This window comes from Nothoprocta perdicaria, unplaced genomic scaffold, assembly GCF_003342845.1.
Source record: "Nothoprocta perdicaria isolate Ctin4 unplaced genomic scaffold, notPer1 scaffold_34, whole genome shotgun sequence".
NCBI lineage: Eukaryota > Metazoa > Chordata > Aves > Tinamiformes > Tinamidae > Nothoprocta > Nothoprocta perdicaria.
Window position 1 is genome coordinate 3790541 of NW_020455577.1, and position 15937 is coordinate 3806477.

A 15937-nucleotide genomic window follows, 5' to 3' on the forward strand; every position below is an offset into this window, starting at 1 on the left:
GAATTCATCTGATACAATCCAATGTTGACAGGTTTTTTTTAAAATACATAATAGTTGCAGTAGAAGAGAACAGTAAATTCTGCTTGTATTTTGTTTTTAATTACCAAGCAACTGCAAAGACGCAACTGCTTTCTCTTTTGTGTTCTCCTTTTACCCACCCCTCCATCACCAAACAAATATTTTCCCCCCGAGTAAAATATTGAAAGGGACATGGAAGCAAGTATGATACCACCCACTCACAGGTAACCCATTTCTCAAGACAGAAAACCTATGCAGACAGTCAGAAGGAAGTCTATAAAGTTATTTCTGAAAAGCTTGAACAGCAGCCCCTGTAGGTACTTAAATATAAAGTGTACTACAGTGCACAAAACTCTCAGCATTTTATCAGAAGTTATTTATTGAAATTAGATTGCTTAATACTTTCATCACAAGCTTCCTACTGTACCCACCACTACTTGAAAACCCCCTCCTTCTGATCTCCCAAGCATGTAAAATACTACATTTCATGATTTTTCCACAGGATGACATACCTTTAAAGAGTTTTCAGTGATTCTTTTCAGTGATTCATTTCATAGAGAAGTGTTATAGTTAGAGCCATTGCACTTGTGTCAAATAGTTTTACCACAAACTTCTATTTACAAACTTCCTTTTCAGCATTTTTTAAGAAATAAACTCTCCAGTTATATAAAGCTTTCACAGTTCTCAAAAAAAAAAAAAAAAAAAAAAAAAAAAAAACACCCCACAGTATAAATAAAATCAAGATAATAAATCTTAGGGGTGAACATGCCCTCTTCCAAACGCACTTTACAGTGTAACATTGCCTATATGATATACAACGTAAAACACACAAGTGCTGATTATTTTCTTTATGTGCCTTCTATTTTCCCCAAAAGCAGCAAATTTAAATTAAATTAGTCCAAACCACAGTGTTCCAGTAGAGCATCTGGAAAAATTAATACGGTAAGAATATGTACATACTGTTTGTCTTTTCTAAATACACTATAAATATCACCATTTCTATTCATCCTTAAAGCAGACCTTATCTTTTGGCTTACTAAGGCTCTTTACTTCATCCAGGAGTCTTTTAGCTGTCAAAATATGAGTAGAACCTGTAAGCAGAACAAAATTTCAGACATGCAATTAATATTTTTAATTTCCAGACATTCTTTCTTAGGAATCAAGAATTTCATGCCAGTTATTTTTATTGTACCTGTAAAATAGAAAAGTACAAACTCTCCTGCTCCTACCAAGAGTAACCATAGCAGTAGGTTCAATTGTAGATAAAGTTTGCGTGAAAACATTGCAACATGAAGTAATGTGGATCCACTTAATTCTTTTTGCTATATATCAGAAAATACTTTAAGAGTACCTTTTTTCCCTGGCATAAATCATTGCAATTGTTCTATATTTTTCAGCAGAATTATCTTTACTGTCCTTAATTTCTCGTTGAGAAAACAAACAAAAAATCTAGATAAAGCATCTTGTCAGTTTAGGTGAACTGCATAGTTTAAACACACACAAAATATGTTCAGTATAGTATCAGCTTGCTGAACTAACCTAGGGAATATAAGGGAAAGAAAAAAAAAACCCACTTATATTAAAAAAAAGAACAAGAAAAGATACACACACACCTTTAGACCCCATACTGTTTTCAGGCAAACTGCTACATACCCTCCACGTTCCCAAGACTAACTTACCAATAATAACTTCACAAGACTTGTTGGCTTGAGAAATTTCATAAGCACATCGCATCTCAGAGTACGTAATGCCTCCAATAACAAATATAATCAGTTTTGTACTATTTCTTCGCTCATCTTGGTAACTAGCTTTGGGTTTCTGGCGTGCACTGTAAAATGTTTCATAAGACAAAAGGTTTCTAAAATCTCCTGTGATGCTATTCACCAGTTAAAACTGCAGTTAAAAAGAGTTAGACAAATTGCTAGTTACAAGAATTATACAGAAAACAAGTGCCATCACACAGGAACTACTGAGTTACTGCAAGGAGTAAAATAAATACAAAGCAGGAACCTTGTTGCACAGACAGCTCACTACAAATGACTCCTATGTAGGAGGTTAATTCTGCACACCTCCAATTCAAGCGACATTTTTCCCAACAGATGTTTGTATGAGCCAGATGATCACCACATATTAGGTTTCCACTTCCCCCAGTGGAACAAAATCTCTAAGTATTTGACTTTTACCAAAGAGGATTCAGATAAGTAGGACCCGAAAGATAAAGGCCTTTATATTTGCTATGCCCAACATATATGTAGTAATTTTTTCTTTAGCATATATTGTAACTGCAGATTCAAATTAAAGTCCTGAAACACAAAAACAAAACCTGCCTGAAAAACAAACAAACAACAAAAAACTACAACACAAGAGCCTGGTTAAAATGTGCTTCTTTGCATTAAGTACTGTAACATTCACTCTGGAAAATAACTGCACATCAACAGACTTGTTTGTTTGATTTTAACACTGGAACAGAACTGATGGCCATGCGTCCTTAGCTCTATCTTCTGTTTAGTAAGGTACAAATTCCAATTTGAGCACCCTCCATGTTTAGGTTACATGGGATATTTCTCTCCCCATGAATCTGATGAGTGTCATAGTGTATATTACAGTCTTCCTGCAACAGAAACATTTTACTTCCTGCTTTCTGGTGTGTCATAATTAAGTAATACTACAAAAAGCCATAACCCACTGTTAGCTTGGCAGAGAATGGTCACAAGGTCCAAAATTAATGGGATTAGGAGGGAGGAACCAGAAGACAGGACATTCTCATATGCATAAGGAAAAATAAAATTACCTGTCAGTGCTACTCAGCAAATCTGCGAGCACAAAGAACATAAAATTTGACATCCACATTAGCAGAAAATTTCTTTGATGATCTCTAGTATTTCTGGACTTATTGAAACTATTCCTTGATAACAGAGGTCAATTTTCTAACAGGACCATAGTACTAAACAATGAGAGGCCCTACAGAGGCTGAACCTAACTTACTGAACTCATTCTCCAAAATGAGGGCCACTACCCACATTATATTAAATAATGTTTTTGCTCAAGTTATAGTACCTATTAATGCCTTCCTAAAACTGCTTTACATTAAGCAGTTCAATGGTTTACTTTTTTTTTTTTTTTTTTTTTTTTGGAAATGTTATTCCTAACTCAAAAACAAGAGGAAGATACCCTAAACCGAACTTACTGACAGCTAGCTAGAGTTACTAAATTAACGCCCAAGTTCAATATGCTGTAGATTAACTGAAATACTTGCACATAATAACTGCACTTTAATGTTATCTTAAATAAATTATTTTACTGCTCAGTATGCACACTTTTGTAAGATTTTAGAATGCATAAGAAAGAAAGGCTGAGGAAAGAGTATGCTATTTTTCAAGGAATTAAATAGTTTACCTTACTACTCCTGACCCATTCCAGGTAGGAGGACACTGGGAACAATAAGGCCATTCATCTGCATCTAGTTTTTTTTCTATAGCATCCTGTGGAGCCAAAGAAAGATTGACTTCAAACAGTCATAGAGACCTAAAACCACTAAGTCTTCAAACCTAGTCAGGATGCCTAACCAAAATCTAATGCGAGAGTAATTTCTTGAAAAAACTTGAAAGTCCCTTCCCAAAAAGCATGCAGTGTTCCTATGCAGCAGGACACTGGACCACATAATGCTGCCTTTTTGCAAGTGGCTTTTCTACATCCTAAGGAACTGACGACACATGCCACGTGCCCTTTTATTTTTCTTTCTTCTCTAAGAATAACACCGATTTAATTGTTTAGATTTCATTAGTACATTTTCATCTGTAACGGACACAACACACTTCATTTCTCCACATGCCTAACAAGAGAATTCAGGATCCCCTCAAAATTCCTTCAGACAATTAAAGACACTAAGAATCTACTAAACTATTTAATGAAAGTAACTCAAGTATTAAGGAATTTCAAAAGATCTAATACAACAGCTTACTTGCATTTATCTCTACATTCTGCCCACAAATTAATTAATTCCTCTAATTTACCTCCATAATGTCTTTTATAACAGGTGTCCACCTAGAAAGTTGGTATGTTTCTTCTGAAGAGCGATCTCTTCTGGGGTGTTTACATTGCTCAGAAGCAGACTGAGGAGATTTAAGAAACCAGAGATGTATTATACGTGAATGTTTTTGGATAACTGGTTTCCACAGTTGAGCAGAAACAGGGGGAACCATAAAGAAATAACTAATCATACTAAGGTATGGTCATCTGTAGAGTACAAGATACAGCAGAAATAATCATTTCAGATACAAGGAACTGAAGAAGTTGGAACTTCCAAAAGCAAATAACTCAGGGCAGTATGAGGATTTTAGAGAAAGCATTACAGTTATATTACACTGAAAATTATTCATGTTAATTGTTCAATGGATTTAACAGTTAGATACATCATAAAAACAAGAATTCATAGTAATTTCCTGTTTCCAAGAAAAACATTCTGATATTACTGCTCAGAATTACTGGGAAAAGAAATTAGACAAGTAGTCGCACGTTAGAAAAGCAAAATAAAACAAACAAAATCAGTATTTCTTACTGAAGAAAGAATAGGAACGCCAAGGTATTCCCAATTTCTTATCATATCACTATCACTTTCTATTTTTACATTCTGGATCAGCTTCTCCAAGTTCTCCTGGGTTGTTCCTTTAATGTAAGGAAAAAATAATTCAGTTACTCTGCAACATGATAAAAGAAACTAATCCCTTTTATTCTGCATTGTTACTATCTAATCTAGGACTTTTTAATTAGCTATTATTTTAAGTTTAGCATAATGCCATAGTTTAAAAAAATTAAGGACCATTCTTGACAACTGAACTTAATATGACTATTCATTATTTACATCCAAATTCTTTTATTTCCTCCTCTGTTAGTACAAATTCTTCCATATTGACTTCTTTTTTAGGATGCAGTTAATACAGAGTTTATCACCTTTGGTACAGGGTGAAAATGAGAAAATTGAAGCTGTTGCATGCATTGTGAGAACAGGGATGATGCTAAAACAGGGTATGGATCTTATCTTTAATACAAATCTGAGAGACTCTGTAGACGCTGGACAGTACTTCTTTTAAATTTTGTCATAAATCCTAATACAGGTGTTGGAGTTCACTGAAAACATTAGGCTCTGTCCTAAAACATGAATTATGAAATCCACAACACTGAGAAAAAACAAGGTGTTTTTTCATACCATTTGAGCTAAAGATATACAGGAGAATAGCTCTGATCTTCTCATAATTGTCATGATTTTTGTTGAGCAGAACTGGAATGAGGACTCTCATGGAGTCTTTCACTTTCTGACCTTCTACATCAGTTCCAACAGCCAAGTCCTAAATTAAAAACAAATTGATAATGTCTTTTAGTAAACAATCATTAAAAAAGAACTGAAAGTACTGATTTGTGTTCCCTTTTTTTTTTGAAGTTTAAGTAAAGATTCAAGCTGTGTGAATTTAAAGTCACTACCAAAAGCCTTCGTCATAACTGTTTTCAACAGCGATAGTTATGACAATGCTATAACACTTATAAATACTTAGAACAGTTAGATGCATTTTATACTGGAAGTTAGAAAATTTCCTAGAATATAGTTCTGCCTAACAGAACTATCAATTTCTCATTAATAAGACTATCAAAAGTGTACTGCACATGCACAACAAAGATGTCAACAGCTTACATACAAAGCAAACTCAGCACAGCATGAAAGACTTCTCTTATTTCATCTCTTACAGTCTCAAGATATTACATTCTCATTCTCTAGTCACATCTCCTAGAATTCATATTAATCTATACTTTTTAATTGAGATCTGAGTACAATTGCCTCTCTTAACAGATTCTTTTCCCAGACCTTCTGAAACAGCTTTCTTCTGGAGGACTTAAGACAACCTCCTAGGAGATTTGAAGGACAAAAACAGTAAGATGATCTTTATACAAATCAGCTGAATTCAAAGGTGAATATCAAAACTGAAACATCTCCTTTACTGTCAGTATTATTACTTCAAAAGTGACAGACACTCTAGTTTGGTTAAAAATATCTGTTCCTGCAAAGTGAAATTTATGGTATTTTTTTTTCTCAACATACCTGTTCACTTTTGCAAAGGCTTTCTACATTAGATTTAAACTTGCGCATGCAATCTTCTGCTATGTTAAGATGAACAACTTGCTAGAAGACAAAAATCGCAGGGTGAATAAACTTGCTTATTATTTCTGCAAGCCACTGCATAAGCACAAAGCAATGACTTTTACCAGTTAAAAACCACAGTAATAACAGTTCTTCCACAGTCCTTGAGTGCCTTCGTGCACTTTCTGTGTTTCATCCCTCACTTAAAGATCAGCATTTGGAGGGTGGGAGGAAGGAAGTGAATTTCACATCTTGCAGTAAGAGCATTTTAGAACCTTATACCACTTGGAATAGACTAGGCAAATAGAATAAATTGCCTTGTATAAAAACACCAGCTTAACGATAAAGCAGTGAAAAACGACTGCTTTCAACTGCTACCACTCAGGCATACCAAAATATTTGTGAGCTAAAGCATAGAAGCCTCAAAATAACCTGTTTTTGTATCTACAATCCTCAAAGTGCATGAAATACTTAAAGAATTAAGCATTTTATATCTATTAAAAAGAAGCACCAAAAAACTTCTTGCTTCTTGCTACAGTGGGTAAGCATATCCATTTGGAGAAAAGTTACATAGCATATTCAGTAAGGAAGTGATAGAATAACAACACCCAGAGTAAAATTATAGTGTAGAGATGACTGACAGTTAAGTAGTATTTACAAAATGGTCCGTACCTGACTAATCTGTTTATGGAATTCTGGCATCTTTTTCATTAACTCAGTCAGACTTGCTATTGTTACCTGTGAAGGAATGATACAGTTAAAATAGTTTTGTTTTAGATATTCAGCATCTCTCTTTCGAAGTTCACGTTTTCCAAATATTATCATTCAGATGAACTTCAGTGCATGAACTATACATCTAAACCAGTATAAACACAGTTGAGTTACTAAGAAAAATAACAAACAACTTACTTTTCCTTCTGTTGCCTTTTTTTTTGCTGAAATTTCTTTCAGAAGTTTTGGTATTTCCCTGACAAGGAAGAAACAAAAGAAAGCAATTAAATGCAACAGCACCACAGTTGTTATTTTTTCTCTTTTAGAGAAGCTAAGCAACAAGAGACTCTCAATGAAAACAAAAGCTTCACTTGAGAAATGTTCTATCTGTTTTTTAAATTATATTTGCATGACGTCGATTCAGGCAGCAACTTTTCACATAACAATTGCTGGATTTAGAAAACGTGAAATGTATTTTTCAAAGTATGTTTTCTTGCTAACATTGTTTATTGAACAGGATATAGCCTATACAAACCACCTTCTGTATTTTACCTTCTCAATAGTCAAGCACACCCCCTCTAACAGAAACTTCCATAATTTCCATTTTTAAATAATTTTTATATTTATTCACATACTCTATCACATCAGCAATATGTTTGTGTCGCATCTTCATCCACAGTTCATCATCTTCCTCCAGAAATGCCTCCTTTTCCTTCCCAGCAAGTCCATCTGTTTTGTATCTTCCAAAAAGAAAATTCAGATTGACTTTTTTTTTAAACTTTCTAACAATTTAACATGATTCGTTACATACTAATGGCGTGAACACGCATATTTGCTACCATGCATGGTAATGCCAGTAACACACACAGGCTTTCATGCATAAATGAAGTATTGCTGGATAGACACAATAGTTTATATATTAAGAATTACATGCTACACACACTAACAAACACTTCCACGCTAACTACACAGAGAGTTCAGAATACAGAAAGGATTAATTTTGAAAGTTAAAACCCAGTCCACTAGACTGGTTTCAGAACCAGCAAACTTTACCTTTCACGGAATTCTACATATTATGTTAACATTCAAGTAGTTCCTACACTTAACAAAGACATTCTTTGTTATTGAACTTAATAATGAGCCATCTACGCCTCATGGTATCATTTGCTGGAGTGGGTTATCAGAAAATAAACTCTTACCAAAAATCTTTACAGTCAGAATAAATCAAAAGGAGAAGTACATCACTCTGATCCAAATGGGATATACATTTATGTGATGTATATAAATAGCATGTATGTAAATAGCAAAATGGCATCACAAATCAGATGAGTATAGCTATTAAAGTGAGCATTCCTGAGAGGGAGAGTTTTGAGCTTTTCCTCCAAGATGATACTTACATTACTGGTCATCTTGTTTGCCTGGATAAGCTAAGAAGGTTGAGAATATGAAAAGGAAAAAGTTAAGAATCTGAATGTGCACTAGAAAGGTTTTGCTTCAAGTTTAGCAAAAACTTGGTTAAAGAAGTGAGATTTACTTGCACAGAAATCAATAAACTGAGCATCTTGTCAGAATCAAGCTTAGCAAAAATGCTAACTGGATCCTACCCACTCTCAACTAAATGAGAAAGTTAATAGGAAGAAAAAAAATACAAAAGCCAAGACTAAAAATAACTGAAGCAAATCCCTACATAATATTAGCACTTAAAAAGATACTTTTGGTGCAGTTCACCTTAAATATTCTATAGCTTTTCTAATCAAATAAAGTGTTTATAAAGGAAAAAAGTAATACTTGCTTGTAAATATTATTTTCAATAGGCAGTAGATCATATGCCATTGCTTGGAAAGTGAGCTCATGAAGTACAGTTGATACTGGGTCAAAACCACGATCAATTATTATTAGTTGAGAGTGGGTTTTTCCCTAAAAAAAAAAAAAGTCGGTTCAGTTGCAGGATTTTTTTAAAAAAAACCTTAGGGATGCTTAGGGTCATCCCTTACTTCTCATCTCTCAAATATGAAAATATTTGTATTTCAGATTGCATTATTTACACTGCACTACAGAATAAACTATGCACTATGATCTGCAAACACTCAGTAGAATGTTTTCATTTTAAGGTTTAGCAAACTGGTGATAACTTGAGCTACACGCATGTACTTAGAGGAGTGAAGTGTTAACTGTGCTACAGTTTGTGTCATATTTCTGCTCAGAGAGAATCAATTCCTTCATGGAAGGCATTTCAGCTCTGCAGTGAAGTCCATTTTACACAAAGCCCAAAGAGAAGTAAAATTAAAGCAGAGATTGCACATTTTATCAGTTCTGCATCACCTCCTATAAAGTGCCATATTACAACTACAAATTAGTTTGTTTGGTATCTTACATACAAATTATATTTGGTTTAATATAGATATCCTGTACAAGTTACTACCTCTTCCAAGCTATCTTTACACAAAAAAAATAGCTGAAGGACAGATACGTTTGTTTAAAAATAAATAAAGCCTATTTTTACAGTAGCTGCTGTCAAAGCATGCACAAAAAATTACACTTAAAAACTAAACAAGCACATGAATTCAAGGTCTACCTTTATTTGGCTTCTCTCATCAGTTTTATAGTAGTTTTCAAGACCTTTTTCAACAAGCTGTGCAAGTTTGCTGGCATTATCCAATGGGTTGCTGAGGGAAAAGGAAACCGAAAAAAAATGTTAATTTCTTAACTCCAAATTAAAATACTGCCTTTAAAACTCTCTAATGATCCAGCATGTAAAATTCTCATTCAGATAGGGGGGAAGACACACTTAAATCTAGGACCATCATCTAGTCTTGAGTCTTTTTTCATGAGACTACTACTTCAGCAGAGCATCGCTGCCACTAGATATATAAGAGTGATCTGGCTATACTACTACAAACCTATTTTCATCCCACCTTTTATATCGTACTCCAGGATTCTCATCTAAAGTGGCACATAAAGTAACGATTTGTTCAGCCATAACTTCCATCACAGAAGCTTTATCCTTTGTCTTTTGCATAGTTGGACTATAACAGCGATAGAAGGCATCTGGGACATTGAGAGTAAATACCTATGTGAAGTACAACCAAGAAAAAAAAAAATGGCTCAGGTTCTACATTTCCAACATATTTTGTGTGAGAAATGGTTGCTACTTTCAAACTGCACAATGTAATTATATATATATATATATATATATACTTCCACATAAGCGATAACAAATTTTACTGCTTACTGAAGACAAGAATCTCTATTCTCTCTGCTAAAAAAGGTTCTACCCAGCAACTGACTCTGAGTCTTAAGAAGAGATCAAATACTAACAATACGTCCTTTCATCTGAAAAATACTGGCAAGCACTGAAGATATGCAAAAGTGGCAACAGACCTTGTACACTATCTGGCAGGGAAAAAAAAAGGCAAAACAAAACCTAAGCAAAGAACAAGTCCTATCTTCTAAAATTGTTCTCTAGTAAGTCAACATCACATGGAAATAGAACTTCAAGCTATTTTCTGCAATCAGGATAAAGAATGAAATTTACCTGAGACTCAGATGGAAAGAAGGAAATGCTGATTTCCTTGCATCTCCTTATTGATTTTGAGCAAGAAGACTTAATTTTATTGAAAAGATGGTCAGGACAAGCTACGGGGAAAAAAAAAAAAAAAAAAAAAAGATTTTAAGCTATAAATCATTTGTGTGCACACCAACTATTACTTAACTCAGTAGAGGACTCCTCTGCTGCTTGAAATTGTGATCTCAGCTCTCCTATGAAACGTATCCCACTTTTCTACTTCATTTAATTCCAGTTTACTTTCTGAATTCAGAAAGGATTTAAGAGAGTTAACAGTAACATAAAAGGTGTCAAACTTTACCAAAGTGGAAGTATAATCAACATGATGAGTTTAAGGTCTCTTTTTAAGAGAAGCACTCCTGATAATTTCCTTTGCTTTTTTCAGGTGACATTGTAGAATACTTAAAAGGGATTTGCAGTGACAAAGGATATTGATTTCACAATGGCAAAGAGAAGATTTACATTCTCTATTTTCATACAAGAATAAGAAAACATACCCATACTACAGGAATATTAGAGGAAATAGTGTAGACCACAATAGTGTACTGCCACAATTCAGTCTCCATGTTCAGTGACATGCACTTTTTTCCTTTTCTTGCCACTAAAGTCATGCTGACAGCAGAAGTACATGCAGTCAGATTAGCCCTCATTTACTCTAATTGCAAATGCTTTGCAGTTTACATCATTCATGCAACAGCTAAGTAAACACCATACTCTTTCTCACTCTAGGTAACGAGAAAAAGGCTGGATCGCAAGTCTTAAATAACTACACAAAACAATCCATTAAAAACCACTGTTCTTTCAGAAATGCCAGATGCATTTATATTTTTACATAGAATTTTGCTGAGATACGGAGTTTCACTTGAATTGCTTTCTTCTGTACTCTCTGACACACTAAATTACTAGGTCATCTTTTAAACAAAACTAGACTGCCTAAATTAAAAGCTGAGGCAAGGGAAGACCATCATTGTTCAGTAAGTACGAAAGAACTGACCACTGTCACACAGCACCTTGAGATGCTTCTGGTACGTACACAACCCTGCAACATGAATGAATTAAGTCTGAAAACCCTCTCTGAAAAAAGCAAAACATTGATGCACTTAATTCTACGCAGCAAGACAAAAACACTTATTGGCATACACAGAGGCATCAAACAGCAACACAAAGACTTACAGTCAGTGAAGTAGACGTATGCTGCTCTGTATCTGCGAGATGATTTACTGATGAAGTCACCAATAAGTCCATCTACAGACTTAAAGAGGAAAAAATAACATTATTCTGCCTCCCATAATACACCAGACAAGCTTCTCTCCTATACCTTAGAATCCTTGTTTTAATTAACCAGTACAACTCAGAAATGCTACAAATCAATACATAAAAGAATTCTCACTGAAACAGAAAACACAGAAATCCAGACCAAGGGCAATAAGCAACTGCAAAAGGTCAAAAGTGGGGATTTTTTCTCTTGAAAACTATTTGACAGTAGCAGTAATTTCTTTTACTTTGAATGGCACCTCTCAGGGAAGAATGTTGCAAAAAACAAGCATGTGTCAATATTCTGTTTTACTATGCAGTGCAACATTATTTTCATTAAACTAATCACTATGCAAGCAATAAAACAGTACCTCCATTGATCAAAAGATCCATGCTAGCAACACGCTGGCATTGCCCTTTGCCTTACAGAAAGCTAAGCATTAAAGGGTTACATAATGCAAAAATTAAATACTGCAAGTGCAGAGTACATAAATATTCAAAAAAGTGTCTTTTCTTTCAGTCTGAAGGATTTTTTTGTACTTCCTTAAAATTACTAACCTTTTTGGTTGGAGTTATGAAATAAACTGCTTTCATGTATGGGGCTGGCTCACGGTTTTTATTTATGTCCTCCACAACTACAAAGTAAGAAATATCAGATTTTATTATGAAGAGTTTTGCAAATGTGCAAGAAAAACACCATATATATATATATATTTATATACACACATACACACATATACACACACACACACACACCAGAAAAAATTAGGCCAATCAAGATGTCTACAAAATTAATGGTCAGGACCTGTCTTTTGCCTAGAGAGCCTGGATGCTTTCAACTATTGTTCTAAACACAGACTAGTTACCTTAGGCCGTCTAGAACCTCTAGTCCTAGGTTGACTCAATTTCAGGAACAAATTTTCCTATACTACAAAAAGTTTAATCACACAAAAACTGGTAGGACAAAAAATGATGCTCAAAATAAGGGGGGCAGTATGAAAAACACTGCAAGAGAATTGCTATGGTAAGAATCATCTTTTTGCAGCAGGTTGAAGAAAAGCGGAAATTAAACTAACAAGAGCAACAGTTTGGCCATTAGCCACTTCTGTGCTTTGTTTGAGCTCTTCCTACAGGCTTATTCTGTTTCAACATAATTGTACACACAAATTGGACATTTTCAACAAATCAACAGTATCACTCAGCTCTGTTCCTCTCTTTATTAAAGCCATTACACAAGAATTTTGTGGGGCTCTGTTGCAGGACACTAAACTGATAACAGACAAATTCATGTTGTTTAGTAATTTTGAGGGACAAGGAAGATAAGTAAAAAATATTTTTAAAAAGCAATCTCTGGGAATAAGATAGAAAAAAAATCTCATAACTGCTACACAGAACAGATTTTTAATTCAAGCATTTCCATTACATTTTTATTCAAAAAATTATAACTGATTAATTATTATATAAATCAGGAATCTGATTGTCTAGTATCACATGCTTCCTTGTCTGCATTAATCACATTAAGATTTCTTGCAAATGTATCATTCTTCACCCTTTTCTTTTCATGATATTGTCATCTGTTTATATATTAAAAGTACATTAAAAAAGAAAAAAGTTAGGCTTACCTGTGATACCCTCTCCCAGCAAATCACTCATTTTACAGCACAGTGATAGTAATTTAGTAGTGTAATCATCTAAAACAATTATCTAAATATAAAAATAAAAAAAAAGATTAAATAATCAATTAGAGTAAAAGCATGTCATTTCCTTAACAATTTTCCAAGAAAAACTGAAGCTGAAGGCCACTTTATTACTCTGCATCTTTCTCTCACTTGCGTATATCAAGTTGCAGGAAAAGAATCCCAGTTAGCATCAGAAGACAGCTCCCTACTTGGAGAATTTCAAGAGACAGACCATTTCAAATAGGTAGCTTGTCCCCACTATTCCTAATAGAACAAGTTTGAAGAATTCCACATTGATTGAAATTTTCTGATTCCTGACTACAGTTATCCTTTGGTTTACTTAAATTTATTTGTTCTTATCTCAAAGCTGTCATACAGCTTAAGTAGCTCTTCCCATTCCCCATATATTTCAGGAATTATCATTTCTCTCAGGAGAGGCTCATGCAGTGTTAAGGCTCTCAGATTTCCTCATCTCTGAGCTACCTACTTCTCCTCTAATAGTTTCTAAGTATGAAAACTTAGAATCAAAAATAAAATTCCATTGGTATTTTGTACAACAACGTAAATACTTTCTCATCTCTGCAGTTCATGAGAGCTCAACAAAAATTATCACATCTTTTTTTTTTAATCCTAGCAAAGTAATTGGAATTATTCTGTTTAAACAGAAAAATAAAATGACACACTGCAAACACAAATTCAACCAAAAAAAAAAAAAAAAAAAATTTGTTCTCCTTTCCTCCTGAAGAGGAGCAAAAGTAAATTGCTTCAGTTCTGGATAAGAAGACCTTCCTCAAGGCCACTCCAGACATAGTTTTATATTATTTTCACTACTGCTGATGTATCACAGAGTACAGACATGTTTTGACAAGAAAGGCTCTAGGCTAATGCCACCAACAAGCATCATGCTGTAAAATACATACACTTACATCTTACAGCAGTATAATTATACACTGACCACTTCTGAAATTAAAGTGGTAATGTTAAGTTCTAGAGAAATGAATAAGAGCTGAACTATTCAAAAAAATTCGGATAAATAGAAAAAATATTTTATATTCCTTCTAAAAATGTATTTCCTAATAATTAGGACAACTATTTGTTCTTCTTATGCTAACTCTTCGATTTTTGTTTTCACGACGCATTACTATTATGAGTGAACAGAACTATGAGTCCCATTACTTTGGGAAGTAGAAAACTGTAAGCAAAAACCACCAGCCATTAACCACCTATTATTTGATACTTACACACTCTGGGATAAAGACTACCTGTTTCAGTGACCCCCCCCCACCTTCTCACCGCTCCAAAATTATTAAATATATATTAAAAACTAAAGCTGTACCTTCCATTCGTCCTCTTTCTTGCAGTCATCAAACATTAACGATTTTAGCTCTGTAACCAGAAACAGAGAAAGTCACCTTAGCGATTACAGGAAACTAAGCCTTGCTAAAGCCCAGGAAGTTAATCACTTAGGTGTTTGCTTACAAAACGCTAGGTAGGGAGGACACGAACTGGAGATATCCCCTGGAGAATCTCTCATCACAAACTGCTCCGACTCCATTTCAGGGGAATTTTTAACTCGTGATTTTTTCATTTGTGCCGATATTAAAAAGTTCCGTAAGACTATATTCAACTAACTATAACTGACAGACATTTAAGTTAGTTTCTGTTTTGTCAGTCAACTAAGTGGACTGTTAATACATATATTAAAAAAAAAAAAAGAAGTTAAGCTACTATTTGATTTAGCTTTCAGCTTTTTTTTTCCCTCCCGTATCGGCATTCGCCGAACTTTACACTCCTCTCTACCTACGACCCGACGGAAAGCGCGTTACATCCAAAACGGGTTATTTTGGCGAGGGGCTTCGTTTTCCACCGTCGGGAAGGCGCCGCTCGGCCCGTGCCCAGCGGGCCGGCCCCGGGCGCGGGCCCCGCACTCACTCTGCCACACGAGCCGCCTCAGACCGCGCGCCTCCGCCGCCGCCATCTTGTGCCGCCGCCGCGCGCCGCCTCCAACCGCTCCCCAGGGGCGCGGCGCTGCCGGGGCCGGGGCCGGGGCCGCCGCCTGGCCCCGCTGATAGCGCCTCGCTCGAGTCAACACCCACGTACGGAACGAAGGGCGCAAATAAATAAAATAAATGAACCACGAGGCCGGGGAATGCCCGCGTTGCATTACCGGAGACGACAGGTGGATGATAGAGACGGCAGGTGAAGCCTACACTATCAGGCTAAAATAAACAAGTACATACATACATACATACAAACATACATACAAACTTAGATACATAAAATTACAAGGCCTGGCAATTCCTGACTTTTGTTATCCAACGTGACCAGCAGATGATAAAGAAGCCATAAATGCCCCCCCCCCCCCCCCCAAGATGTGCCCCAACAAGAAAACCCACATTTTTGAGCAGATCCGCAAAACCCTAACTAGTGGTGCGAAATTATCGGGAAGGCTGCTACGGGGGAGCCGGCAGGCACTGCCGGGGGAACCGCCAAAGAGGTTTCTGCTGCCAAAACAGGAATTGCGAGGAGGAAGCCGAAAAATCGGCACTCAGAACCTGACAAAAATCAGCATTATGTACT

At 35.4% G+C, this 15937-nt stretch overlaps 1 protein-coding gene across 2 annotated transcripts; it reads right to left on the bottom strand.

Moving 5' to 3' along the window:
* Window positions 1-739: 739 nt before the first annotated feature.
* STXBP3 (syntaxin binding protein 3) lies at window positions 740-15335 on the bottom strand. 2 transcript variants are annotated; one of them, XM_026043835.1, is made up of 20 exons: window positions 15290-15314; window positions 14694-14743; window positions 13301-13382; window positions 12237-12313; window positions 11598-11676; window positions 10395-10495; window positions 9775-9929; window positions 9435-9525; window positions 8652-8776; window positions 7495-7599; window positions 7058-7115; window positions 6821-6886; window positions 6110-6190; window positions 5225-5363; window positions 4577-4683; window positions 4032-4130; window positions 3415-3500; window positions 1698-1876; window positions 1039-1109; window positions 740-943 (listed from the first exon to the last, which is right to left on the bottom strand). In XM_026043835.1, the coding sequence occupies exons 2-20, from the start codon at window positions 14727-14729 to the stop codon at window positions 902-904; spliced, it is 1779 nt and encodes a 592-aa protein (XP_025899620.1). In that variant the 5' UTR covers window positions 14730-14743; window positions 15290-15314; the 3' UTR covers window positions 740-901. The 2 variants fall into 2 exon arrangements, with proteins under 2 accessions (XP_025899620.1, XP_025899619.1); XM_026043834.1 differs by having other exon boundaries at window positions 740-1109; window positions 1698-1846; window positions 15290-15335.
* Window positions 15336-15937: the final 602 nt, after the last annotated feature.